Source organism: Salmo trutta, chromosome 3 (genome assembly GCF_901001165.1).
Source record: "Salmo trutta chromosome 3, fSalTru1.1, whole genome shotgun sequence".
In the NCBI taxonomy this organism is placed as follows: Eukaryota; Metazoa; Chordata; class Actinopteri; order Salmoniformes; family Salmonidae; genus Salmo; species Salmo trutta.
Genome location: NC_042959.1, coordinates 28,713,655 through 28,728,529, shown reverse-complemented (window position 1 = coordinate 28,728,529; position 14,875 = coordinate 28,713,655). Strand labels below are relative to the sequence as shown.

Below are 14,875 nucleotides of genomic sequence, written 5' to 3'. Positions count from 1 at the left end.
GGATTTCTTTATTATGTTATTTAGATTGATGCACGGGTGAGTCAGTAGACTCTTGTCATTAAGGGATCCCACACAGGTGTCCCATTTCTGTTTCATCTCCATGATGAACACAGGCACCAGGCAGAATATACCGGAAGGGTCTCATCTCTTCAATTATTTTCTTCAAAATCTCTCAGAAGGTTTCAATTGGAACCTAACATTAAGGTTTCAGGGCCTGTATATCAGTCTATTAGAACCTAACATGAAGGTTTCAGGGCCTGTATATCAGTCAATTAGAACCCAACATCAAGGTTTTAGGCCCTGTATTCCAGTCAATTAGAACCAAACATTAAAGTTTTAGGGCCTGTATTAAAGTCAATTAGAACCCAACATTAAGGTTTTAGGGCCTGTATTCCAGTCAATTAGAACCCAACATTAAAGTTTTAGGGCCTGTATTCCAGTCAATTAGAACCAAACATTAAGGTTTTAGGGCCTGTATTCCAGTCAATTAGAACCCAATATTAAGGTTTTAGGGCCTGTATTCCAGTCAATTAGAACCCAACATTAAAGTTTTAGGGCCTGTATTCCAGTCAATTAGAACCAAACATTAAGGTTTTAGGGCCTGTATTCCAGTCAATTAGAACCCAATATTAAGGTTTTAGGGCCTGTATTCCAGTCAATTAGAACCCAACATTAAGGTTTTAGGGCCTGTATTCCAGTCAATTAGAACCCAACATTAAGGTTTTAGGGCCTGTATTCCAGTCAATTAGAACCCAACATTAAGGTTTTAGGGCCTGTATTCCAGTCTGGTGAGGTTGAGACCTGAATCTGTTCTATCATGTTCTGCTTAATGAATTTTAACTGTTTAATTTCCATTATGGGTTGATCAACCATAGAAATGTCCTCTCGCATCACTGACCACCAAATGCCTCGTGAACTTATGGTCATTGGCGATGAACAGAATAAATGTGTGTGTGTTTGCGTGCCAACATCAGATTGCGCTGTCTTTCTAAGATAAGGGACAGCCTGTGTTTAACCTTCAGCTAAAGTACAACTCAGCTCTCCGACCAGGCGAAAGAGACAGACACACACAGAGATCAGGAAAGAGAGTTTAGTGAGTTGGAAAAGTACACATGAAGGGACATGGGTTAGTTAGGTTAGCAGAGCAGGAGTGAGACCTTCCATAGAGAATGTATGTTTCTACAGTGCAGTGTCCATGTGGGTCAGGTGGTGCCAGGACACTGTGCAATGCGAGGGGACATCCCCATGCTGTTATTATTTATACAGTGTAGCCGGGAACACTCTCCTGGAAAAACACACTCTTCATATCTCCCTTCGCATACACAGCCGGCGCCCAGACTCCACTGCTATTTAAAAACAGCAGGCATCCACTTAGACAGCTCAGACACAGCAGATGGACCCCGAGGGCGAGAGTAGGCAGAGACGGAGGGAGAGGAAAAGGGCAAAGGCATTTAGAGCAAGGGGACTCAGACAGGACTTTGCTTCCTGAAACACATCAGCAGCACACTCCACAAGCTTTGTCTCGCTCTCTCTACCTACCCTACTTTCTCTCTTTGCTTCTCTCTATCTGTGCTGCTTTCTCTATTCTTTCTCTATTGTGTCTCCTTTCTTTCGTTCTCTCTCTTACTCTCTCTCTCGGCTCTCTGTTTTTTACATTTACATTTTAGTCATTTAGCATACGCTCTTATCCACAGCAATAAGTGCATATATTTGAATGCTTTTTCGTATCCCCCTCTCTCTCTTTGTCTCTATCCCTCTCTCTGTCTGGGGTTTTGGGACATCCCTGTCCTACACAGGAAAATAGTCTCCATGTGTATCCACTAGAACAGTGCTCTTCACATTTTTTCAGCCAGTATTTTTTCTGACACAATTTCTGGGGACCCACATTTTTTCCCCCAAGATTTTCTTGCAATCCCACCACAAATCTAATGACACAACCTAAAAATCGGTAAATATAGATTTTTACATCAACAAATAACCTTCAATTCATTACATTTTCATCTCTTATCAAAATGAAAACAAAACAATAAATACATTTACTCAATAACATTTTATATTTCTAATTATCTTTCTCTAAAACGTTGAATATTGTCCCATAAATGAATATGTACTCTTCATTTTTGTATATACATTATATATATAAAAACCATTTTGGCGACCCCACTGCAGTTCCCCCGTGACCCTACTAGGGGTCACGACCCTGGAAGTAGAAAACAGAAGGAGACAACAGGGAACCTCAAAACTCATTACTTTAATATACACAAGGAGAGGACAACAAAGAGATGGATGAGTGGAGCAAACAAGAATAGAAAGAAGGAGAGCAGAGAATACAAATGAGAAGATGTTAGCGATAGATGACGGTAAGAAGAAAGGTGAGTAGCATTCCACTGCAGCTGAAATGTTCAAACGTTTTCCTATAATCTTGAATGGGTATTATTTTCTATTTCCAGATGCACATACAAATACACACACACTTTCCTTCTGGTCCTGCCTCACCTCCAAGCCCAGTGTCGGCTAAACTTAGACTCATCCCTAAATGAGGCGGTAACCAGGGGGAAAGCTAGTTGCCCGGAGATACGTTTCCAGGTCGCTTCTCTCCAAAAACACCCCTCCATCTCTGGAGCGTTGTAACTATCTACAGCCTGCTAGGACATTGCTAATATCACACCCTAGTGCTGCTGGGATCCAGCTAGCGTCTGCTCTAATTACACTCCAAAGACTCTACATATGTGTACATGTATTTAAGACAGTAAAGTATCCTGCACAGTATCCTGGCCATCCTGTTACAACAAGGCCGACTTCAAAATGAAAGCAATCGGTTCACTAAACAGCTGACCAGTAAATGCAATGACAGATAAATCAACAGAACGCATTGAAATAGAAGGCATAAATCAGGTATGGTGTTGGTTACATTCAACAAGGACGCATCGCAAACAAAGCAAACCGACCAAACAATGGCAAAATGAGGAAGTACAGATGATGTTCTAGCGCGTGTGTTCATAAGGAACCATCAGCACCACTGAATGGACGGCGTTAGTCTGACAGGTACACGGTGGTAGTCACTCCGCGGTGCTGAAAGGACAGCGCATTCCCATGTTTGTGGGCAGTGGGACAGTTTGGGGGCACAGTTTGTCGCAGTCAACAACCCTCACACAACATTACTCTCTGAATAGACTAAAAGAGAGGCTGCACTGTATCAACCTTCACATAACTCACTGCTAACTCTCGAATGGTGCAATTTTCCTCTTTATACTTTTGTATTGTGTAGTAAGATAGTATGGATATTGGTTCAATCAGACACAGCTTTTCTCCAGAACCTTCTTAACCTCCCCTAGCCACTCTCCCCCTCCTCCACCTTCTCCTCCTCCCCCCCTCCTCTCCTTCCCTCCCCCTGGCCTCCCCTGCCACCCCACAGCCCAGCCAGCCTGTCACTCACATACAGACCAGAGACCAATGTTTACTCCCCAGTTATAATGCTTTTGAAGCTTAGTCATGCTGCCGTGTGGCCTGCCTGTTGCCGCCAGCAACCAATTAAAGTCCCTGGCTGCTCAAACCAGAGTTATCTGATTAAAGCCATCACTGCTAATTAAACTGCGTTTTTCTCTCCTTTCTCACACACAACCCTCATGCACTTCCCTTTCTCCTTTCTGCTTCCTCTTTCGGGTTGCCTCTCTTTTTCTACCAACTGAGCCACACAGGACCACATCTCCTCCAGCCTGTGTTTACCTGTCCCTTCATGGCTCTTCCCTTCTCTCCCCCTCCTGTCATGGTGTGTTGTGTGTCCTCTTAGTGTCCTCCAGTCTCACCTCCGGGATCATGTCATGACTGATGTGACCACTAGTTGGCAGTAGTAGATGTTCAATCTCACACAAAATCAAAGAGCACCCTATATATATTTTATGAGCGCTGTATGATTTAATAGAACAAGCCTTACCAGCAATAAAAAGGTCTTTGGGTCTGAGGCCACAGGTCCATCACTCTCTCCCTCTCTCCCCAGGTCTGACTGTGATGGGAGGAGGCAGGAAGGCAGCGGTAGAGTGATGCGCTATGGTCCCAGCCACTCAGCAGTTACACATGCAGTAATGTACTTCATAAATATCGACTGGAGAGACAGAATGGCGGATATAAATTCTCCAACCATGTCTAGCAGAGGATGTGGAGTGCAACTGGGGTTATGGGGGCTCATCATGGTGGCTCTGACTTACTCTTTACAGAGTTCAAGACAGGGCACTTTGGCGACAAAATAAGAGAACTCTGTCTGCACAAATAGAACGGACAGAACCAAATAAATACTGTACCATAGAATAAGAGTGTGCCTGATAAAGTGTGTGCATGTGTGTTTATGAAACTAGAGATGTGGGCTATTGATCTCTGAGCAGAGTGAAATGGCCTGTGAAGTTCAGTGAGTCAGGTTGGTTGGAGATGCAGTAGGCCAAGGGCGTCTAGTCTTTATGACTGAGATTCATCATTCATATCTGACTCTATATGACTCCTCTCATCTCAGCCGTCACACTGTCTGCTCATCTCTAGGCTCAAGGCCATAAAGTGTGTGTGTGTGTGCGTGTGTCTGCGTGCATGTGTGTGTGTGTGTAACCCATCCTTTTGCTAGCACTAAATAACTAGATAACGAGGAACTGAATTGATTAATCAAATTCTGATATACTGTATATATAGTTTTGAATAGGTTCAGGTTTAAAATGGCAGACTTACTGTAAGCTAATGCACAAAATAACTGATACAAATATTTGGAGAAGGATATATAAAAATATGTAATCAATAGGCTGCCTCTCGTAGCCGTTGCTCCCCCCCAAATCCCCCCCCCAACCCACCCTGTTAATGGAAATTGATGTAGAAGTCACTATATTTAATTAATGGATCATACCAATATGCATATGGGGAGGAGTGGGGGATCTCAAACAGTCTGTTTATCCACATAACCCAACCCTAAAGTCTATGTTGATGGTACCAGACAAACTTCATACAGAGACATGTACAGGCCCACATACAAATGTCCTCTATGATGTTAAACACTGAATAAGTTAGGTTATGATTTAAGACTTCCTCTCCAGAACAGATAAAACATAGACAGATCCAAATTGATAAAGGCTGATGTTATACCAGCTGCCTCTCCTCATGTTGCAACTTCCAGACAAGTGTGTGTGCAGTTTCGTTTTGTGGGCACGCACGTGTACGTAAGTGTGTGTGTGTCAGCATGAGCTAGGCAGAGCGTCTCATCTCTGCCATCTTAACCGAACATGAAGGGTTCTGACTTCAGAGCACTTTCTAATGAACTCTTCATCAGCTGACTAACATTTAGCCTGAGCGCCAGACAATTCAGATGAGACACAAACCGCCCACAGCTACGCATTCCAGAAACGCCTTGCCTTCCGTCCGACGGTAACTAAGACTCCAACCGCTAGGAGAATCTGCCTCATTCTGTGAGTCATCATTATCCGGAAACAAAGCGTACTGAACGATCTGTGAGGTTCATTTCGGGAAAAAGAAAGAGCTCGAGGATACGGTTTGTCATATGATCAGTCAGCTCTTATAATGAGGGTACAATGCAGGGTCCGATGCATGTTAACACGCTAACCCTATATCTTCATTCACAAAGTTGTGTAAAAAACCCTGGTGAGAAAAGTATCAACAGGAGTATGTATTATGTAAAACAGAATAATATCCTCCATTTAGAAGACGCTTTTAGCCAAACTCGTAATCATGCATGCATATGTTTTTCTATTGGTGGGAATCAAACCCACACTCCTCAGCCACACAGGACCACATCCCAGAACCTCATCCCGTTGTTGTTTCCTTTTATTGACTTCTTTAACATGACATAAGCATTGTTTCTTCCTGTAATTCTGAGCGCTACCCAGAATACATCAGTCCAGGAAGACAAAACCAAAACAGGTCACATAACTGGCCAGCGGAAGAAAAATACATGTCCCCTTCTTTACACTGATAAAAATAAATACATGAGATTAGAACAAAACTCTTAACTTGAAATGTGTACAGTATGCCTTCCCTTGGCTAGCATTTATAGCAGTGACAGAGTGCATATATGACAGTGACAATAAATAAGTTGAACACAGACTTGGGTTAAAGATTTCAGAAAAAAATACTAAGCAATGTTTATACCGCCTGGAAGATTGCTAGTGCAGAGCCAAACGCTGTTCAGTTTGACCGGTTTGCTTATGGGGTTTGTGTGTATAAAATTCTGTACAGCTGCTGGTTACCTGGAAAACGTTGTGAGAATGAACACTTCTTACACCGCCGTACTGTACCTTTAAGAGAAGCAAAGGCGAGTGACAACAGTTAGATGGTCATTTTGTATTTACTTAACAGCTAGCTTCTCGTTGGTCCCCACCCTCTTTGAACACATAAGAACAACCATTTTGAACGTAAAATTTACACGCATAACCCGGTAGGCTAAAAAGCTAATGTTAATGCATTGAAAGACCATCAGGTGACTGACCACCTGGGGCCAGAAGCAGTCCCAAATACTGTACAGTAGTACTCAGTCAACACACTGTAGCGTGAGGGGAGACAGTCGAGGCTTCCCGTTTCACAGCAAAATAACAAGCCTGCTGCCATTCCTTTCTAAAGAAATGTGTCTCTCCCTCTCCGTCTGAAGGCAAGAGTTATGTCCGTGTGTCTGTCTGTGCTTCACTGGTACGAGGACACACGGAGGAGCTGTCCTTCTCTGTAGCAGAGACTGGCGGCTCTGTCGTCGTCTTCTGGCCAGGGTCGGGCTCGTCGTGTGTGGGTGTGTGTGTGTGGATCTTTGGGCTCAGCAAATTATTCTGGAACTGGGCAGAAAAGATTGGTTCCCCTTTTCAAACTAAATGCAGAAATAAAATGAAAAACAACAGACCCTTTTTGTGGGGTTGGTGGGGCTGCTCTGTTCCATAGAAGATAAGAGGGGAGGTTGAGGGGTATTGGATGGTGTGGTGGCGGCCGGTGTGCTGTGTGCGTACAGTATGTGAGTGTGTCAAAATAACACAGTTCTGTTTCAAGGTGTTGGTAAGTAGCTGTTTTACTCGCGGAGGTTGTTCCTCATGGGGGTGTTGGGGGGCGTCAGGTTCAGGTTTCGGGTCAAAGGTCATGGGTCAGTTCTGCTCCAGGTCGTCTGCCGTGGGTGTGTTGTAGCTCTGGAAGAGGGGCTGCATGAACAGCCCCAAAGTCCCAGTAATGCACACAAACACAAATATCCACAGGAAGAGCCGGTCAATCACCATGGCAACATACTTCCAGTCCTCGATGACCTGTGGCAGGATACAAAAAGAGCGATACACGATTAATAATATTTTGACAATAGAAGCACAATACTGTCGGCTCCAAACTATTGAAAGGGCTCTGAGTGAAAAGACATACATCACGTTTTCAGTTTCTTACAGTTTGTATCTGTGTATGCGGTTTCTGCTCATATCATCTCAAGGCTATCCTTCCACCACACACAAACACACACACACACTCACCCCCTCATCGTTGTCCTCACTCTTCATCTTCTCGGCGACGTAGCGCACCCCGTCCACAGCCTCCTCAACGTCTGCGTGACACTTCACCGTCATCCTCTTCCTGAACTCTGTGCTCTCCGACAGATCGCTGATCTTCCAGCCGTACCGCTTGGCCGACTCCTCGTTCACATAGAAGGTGTCGGCCCTGCCTATCCCAGACCCCCCTGCCACCCCCATACCCCCCACGGCCGGGGCCACCGCCCCGTCTCTCAGCTTCAGGTCGGAGTAGGAGCGCCGCTGGTGCTTCTGGCGGAACCTCTCCCGGATGTTGGAGCTGCCCGGCCGACGCATAAACAAGAAGGAGGGGAGGCGGTGCAGGAAGAGACGTTTGACCCAGGGGGGCATGGTGTGTGTGGAGGGCGTGCGGTGGTGCACGTTGAGCACACAGACACTGGTGACGATGGAGAAGGTGACCAGCACCATGGCAAACATCAGATACTTCCCTATGAGAGGGACAGCTAGAGACGTAGGTGGGACGATCTTGGAGATCAGCAGCAGGAACACAGTGAGGGCCAGGAGGACTGATATACAGAGAGTCATCTTCTCTCCACAGTCAGAGGGCAGGTAGAACACCAGGATGGCCAGAGAGGTGATGAGGACACAGGGGATGATGAGGTTGATGGTGTAGAACAGTGGCTTGCGCTTGATGATGAAGTCATAGGTGATGTCCAGGTAGGTGATGTCAGAGGGGTCTTCGTTCTTGCGTCCTGGCAGAGACACGATGTCCCACTCACCGCTGGGCTTGAAGTCGTCACGGCTGGCGAAATCACTGAGCAGGATCAGGTCGATCTCCGTGTGGTCGTAGGTCCAGGATCGGAACTTGAGTGTGCAGTTCTGCTGGTCGAAGGGAAAGTCGCGGACCTCGATCTTGCAGGCCGACTTGTAGATGGCGGGGGGCAGCCAGTTCACCTCTCCATTGTTGGAGACCACCGTGTTGGAGTAGAATGACACCTCATAGTTCCCATCCGCACTGAGGTGAAGAGAAGACAGAACGGAGTCAGAACCAGCACACATACACAGATAGATACATATTAGAAGGAGACCTCATAGTTCCTATTGGCATTGAGAGACAGGACACCATGGGGGGGGAGAGAGAGAGGGGAGGAGTCAGAGATACCACACAGATAAATACATAGAAGAAGATAAATACATAGAAGAAGAAGATAAATACATAGAAGATAAATACGTAGAATATGATAAATACATAGGAGAAGATAAATACATAGAAGATAAACACAGAAGATCAATACAATGAAGAAGATAAATGCATAAAAGAAGATAAATGCATAGAAGAAGATAAATGCATAGAAGAAGAAGATAAATGCATACAAATAAACACACAGGGGAGAGAAATTGGTGAGAGGTGGCTGTTAGCATTAGGTGAAGAGAAGACAGAAGAAGATGTGGTAGGTGGTGTTGTTGACTGGGCATTTGGGTTGTTGTGCTTGGGGACAAGGGACAGGGACAGGGGAAACTACATCAGACACCCCTGTCACAGGACATGCCTGAATCTGCTGAGATTTCGATTTTAGATTCTCACCAGGCCGCAGGTGTTATACATTATACATAAACGTGTTATCAATTATAGAGCAGGTCAGGAGGAATCCAGCCATCACACTGCTCTGCTCCTAAGCACAAACACACACAGACACGCTGCTCTACGCAATAAATCTACTCCTGTTCTAAATATGCAGCTGGTTAAAAGTCTCTTTACAGCTCTATACCCAAACAACTATAGCTCTATACCCAAACAACTATAGCTATATACAGAAACAACTATAGCTCTACACCCAAACAACTATAGCTCTATACAGAAACAACTATAGCTCTATACCCAAACAACTATAGCTCTATACCCAAACAACTATAGCTCTATACCCAAACAACTATAGGTCTATACACAAACAACTATAGCTCTATACACAAACAACTATAGCTCTATACACAAACAACTATAGCTCTATACCCAAACAACTATAGCTCTATACCCAAACAACTATAGCTCTATACAGAAACAACCATAGCTCTATACCCAAACAACTATAGCTCTATACCCAAACAACTACCTCCATACCCAAACAACTATAGCTCTATACCCAAACAACTATATCTCTATACCCAAACAACTATAGCTCTATACCCAAACAACTATAGCTCTCTACCCAAACAACTACCTCCATACCCAAACAACTACCTCCATACCAAAACAACTATAGCTCTATACCCAAACAACTATATCTCTATACCCAAACAACTATAGCTCTATACCCAAACAACTATAGCTCTATACCCAAACAACTATAGCTCTATACCCAAACAACTACCTCCATACCCAAACAACTACCTCCATACCCAAACAACTATAGCTCTATACCCAAACAACTATAGCTCTATACCCAAACAACTATAGCTCTATACCCAAACAACTATAGCTCTATACCCAAACAACTATAGCTCTATACCAAAACAACTATAGCTCTATACCCAAACAACTACCTCCATACCCAAACAACTATAGCTCTATACCCAAACAACTACCTCCATATCCAAACAACTATAGCTCTATACCCAAACAACTATAGCTCTATACCCAAACAACTATAGCTCTATACCCAAACAACTATAGCTCTATACCCAATCAACTATAGCTCTATACCCAAACAACTATAGCTCTATACACAAACAACTATAGCTCTATACCCAAACAACTACCTCTATACCCAAACAACTACCTCTATATCCAAACAACTACCTCTATACCCAAACAACTATAGCGCTATACCCAAACAACTATAGCTCTATACCCAAACAACTATAGCTCTATACCCAAACAACTATAGCTCTACACCCAAAGAACTACCTCTATACCCAAACAACTATAGCGCTATACCCAAACAACTATAGCTCTATACCCAAACAACTATAGCTCTATACACAAACAACTATAGCTCTATACACAAACAACTACCTCCATACCCAAACAACTATAGCTCTATACACAAACAACTATAGTTCTATACCCAAACAACTATAGCTCTATACCCAAACAACTATAGCTCTATACCCAAACAACTATAGCTCTATACCCAAACAACTACCTCTATATCCAAACAACTACCTCTATACCCAAACAACTACCTCTATACCCAAACAACTATAGCTCTATACACAAACAACTATAGCTCTATACCCAAACAACTATAGCTCTATACCCAAACAACTACCTCTAAATCCAAACAACTACCTCTAAATCCAAACAACTACCTCTATACCCAAACAACTACCTCTATACACAAACAACTATAGCTCTATACCCAAACAACTATAGCTCTATACCCAAACAACTATAGCTCTATACCCAAACAACTATAGCTATATACCCAAACAACTATAGCTCCATAGCCAAACAACTATAGCTCTATACCCAAAAAACTATAGCTCTATACCCAAACAACTATAGCTCTATACCCAAACAACTATAGCTCTATACCCAAACAACTATAGCTCTATACCCAAACAACTATAGCTCTATACCCAAACAACTATAGCTCTATACCCAAACAACTATAGCTCTATACCCAAACAGCTACCTCCATACCCAAACAACTATAGCTCTATACCCAAACAACTATAGCTCTATACCCAAACAACTATAGCTCTATACCCAAACAACTACCTCCATACCAAACAACTATAGCTCTATACCCAAACAACTATAGCTCTATACCCAAACAACTATAGCTCTATACACAAACAACTACCTCCATACCCAAACAACTACCTCTATACCCAAACAACTATAGCTCTATACCCAAACAACTACCTCCATACCAAACAACTATAGCTCTATACCCAAACAACTATAGCTCCATACCCAAACAACTATAGCTCTATACACAAACAACTATAGCTCTATACCCAAACAACTATAGCTCTATACACAAACAACTACCTCCATACCCAAACAACTACCTCTATACCCAAACAACTATAGCTCTATACCCAAACAACTACCTCCATACCCAAACAACTATAGCTCTATACCCAAACAACTATAGCTCTATACACAAACAACTACCTCTATACCCAAACAACTACCTCTATACCCAAACAACTATAGCTCTATACCCAAACAACTACCTCCATACCCAAACAACTATAGCTCTATACACAAACAACTACCTCCATACCCAAACAACTACCTCTATACCCAAACAACTATAGCTCTATACCCAAACAACTACCTCCATACCCAAACAACTATAGCTCTATACCCAAACAACTATAGCTCTATACCCAAACAACTACCTCTATACCCAAACAACTACCTCCATACCCAAACAACTATAGCTCTATACACAAACAACTACCTCCATACCCAAACAACTACCTCTATACCCAAACAACTATAGCTCTATACCCAAACAACTACCTCCATACCCAAACAACTATAGCTCTATACCCAAACAACTACCTCTATACCCAAACAACTATAGCTCTATACACAAACAACTACCTCTATACAGCTATACATAGTCAATCAAACATTTGTCAACTAAACACATTCAGGCATGAAAAATGAAATCATTTATTTTCACTTTGTGTCATGGTTCCTCCTGGCACCAGGGGGCAGCAGAGACCGCCCTAGAGACTTTTATTGAACTCAGGTGTGTCTTATTATTTCATTATTGTGTCCCTGTTAAAAGAGGTGTGGTTTCTGTGGTCCTTTGCAGAAGATTGAATTGTTTACTGTGTGAGGTTATTTCCTGAGTGAGTTTTTGAGACGTAGTGTTTGTTGGTTTTCCCAGTGTACTGTGATTCTGCAGCTACTGTTTCTCAGTAAAGTATTTATGTTTATCCTTAACCACTGATTTCTCGTCTGGTCTCTTCTCTGCACCTGGTTCCAACCTCACCATGTCACACTTTGACAAATCAACCCAATATAATCAAATAGAAATTCTATTGTACTTCCATATTTCACATGATTCTTCACAACTAAAATCATTTTCCTTATTTCCACTATAAAAGCTAAAGTCCAGAACGACTAGATCAGGGCAGAACTCCCATAGTGGTGGTGTTGAGTACCAGGAGTGTGAAACAGGTGAGAGCGAGAGCCTTTCTGTCATACACACACACAGCCACCTGACCTGACCTCTGATTACACACATCACACAGCCACCTGACCTGGCCTCTGATTACACACATCACACAGCCACCTGACCTGGCCTCTGATTACACACATCACACAGCCACCTGACCTGGTCTCTGATTACACACATCACACAGCCACCTGACCTGGCCTCTGATTACACACATCACACAGCCACCTGACCTGGCCTCTGATTACACACATCACACAGCCACCTGACCTGGCCTCTGATTACACACATCACACAGCCACCTGACCTGGCCTCTGATTACACACATCACACAGCCACCTGACCTGGTCTCTGATTACACACATCACACAGCCACCTGACCTGGCCTCTGATTACACACATCACACAGCCAACTGACCTGGCCTCTGATTACACACATCACACAGCCACCTGACCTGGCCTCTGATTACACACATCACACAGCCACCTGACCTGGTCCTCTGATTACACACATCACACAGCCACCTGACCTGACCTCTGATTACACACATCCCACAGCCACCTGACCTGGCCTCTGATTACACACATCACACAGCCACCTGACCTGGCCTCTGATTACACACATCACACAGCCACCTGACCTGGCCTCTGATTACACACATCACACAGCCACCTGACCTGGTCTCTGATTACACACATCACACAGCCACCTGACCTGGCCTCTGATTACACACATCACACAGTCACCTGACCTGGCCTCTGATTGCACACATCACACAGGAGTTCCATAATCCAAATCTCCTCTCTGCAGATTTAATAGTGCTCATCTATCCCCTCTCTCTAAGCCCTCACCTCTGTCTCCTGTTCCCCTCCCTCCAAATTATTATAGTAATCACATCTTGACTTTAGCCCTCCCTCCTGTCCTGAAGACCTTGGGTTAGCTGAGGCTCAGATTAGAACCAGAATTACTATTAGTTGCCAAGTACATTGACACATACCCAGAATTTGACTTAGCGATTTCCGCTAGATGGGCCAGCTAATTTTACTTTTACTTCACTACAGTCTTAAAGAAAATGATGTACTTTTTACTGCATACATTTATAACACATAGCGTCTGATATATAAATATGGATTATATTTCGGCAATAAGGCTCGAGGGTGTGTGGTGTGTGGCCAATATACCACGGCTAAGGGCTGTTCTTATGCACGACGCAACACAGAGCACCTGGATACAGCCCTTAGCCGTGGTATATTGTCCACATACCACAAACCCCAGAGGTGCGTTATTGCTATTAAAAACTGGTTACCAACGTAATTAGAAGAGTAAAATACATGTTTTGTCATACCTGTGGTATACACACAAATACATACCACAGCTTTCAGCCAATCAGCATTCAGGGCTTGAACCACCCAGTTTATAATTACACATAACACATACACACAAACACACACACACACACACAGCTCACTCACTTGTTGTAGAGGACAATGTCAGGCAGCCAGATGTGTTGAGACGGGAGGCGGACCTTCTTAATGCCCTCATACTCCTCTGGGTCCCACATCAACCTGTAGTCATTCCACACCTGAGTCAGCCAGCAGTTGGTGGTCATGATCTGTTCTCTCTCATTCTGTAACAGACAGACAGACAGACAGACAGACAGACAGACAGACAGACAGACAGACAGACAGACAGACAGACAAGACAGACAGACAGACAGACAGACAGACAGACAGACAGACAGACAGACAGACAGACAGACAGACAGACAGACAGACAGAAGCATGAGAGAGAATGTGTGCGTGCATGGTGTGTGTGTGTGTGTGTGTGTGTGTGTGTGTGTGTGTGTGTGTGTGTGTGTGTGTGTGTGTGTGTGTGTGTGTGTGTGTGTGTGTGTGTGTGTGTGTGTGTGTGTACTCACCACACTAATGAGCTGGGCCAGGGACACCTGTATATGGATGGTGACCTGTTGGCTCTTGTTGACAGCAGGTCTGATCAGTTTGTTGTAGCGCTCTGGAGACAGCAGGTAGGTCACCAGTCGCTCCTCTATCTCCGCGCCCAAGGCAGCTGCACACACACACACACACACACACACACACACACACACACACACACACACACACACACACACACACACACACACACACACACACACACACACACACACACACACACAGAGGGAGAGGGATACAGTTGTGTAACTGGCAGAAAAGGCGTACACACACAAAAAACATCCCCAAAAGGAGTTTTAAACTAACTTT

General features: G+C 43.9%; 1 protein-coding gene across 2 annotated transcripts in view; it reads right to left on the bottom strand.

Moving 5' to 3' along the window:
- Positions 1-5,796: 5,796 nt before the first annotated feature.
- The window catches only part of LOC115172083 (neuronal acetylcholine receptor subunit beta-2), a 38,979-nt gene continuing 29,900 nt past the window's right edge, over positions 5,797-14,875 (bottom strand). For both annotated transcript variants that reach the window (XM_029729271.1, XM_029729277.1), the window contains exons 2-5: positions 14,536-14,681; positions 14,090-14,244; positions 7,479-8,487; positions 5,797-7,265 (exon numbers count right to left, since the gene is read on the bottom strand). In XM_029729271.1, the coding sequence (XP_029585131.1) occupies positions 7,110-7,265; positions 7,479-8,487; positions 14,090-14,244; positions 14,536-14,681 (1,466 nt within the window). In that variant the 3' untranslated portion in view covers positions 5,797-7,109. The remainder of the gene's footprint in view (positions 7,266-7,478; positions 8,488-14,089; positions 14,245-14,535; positions 14,682-14,875) is intronic.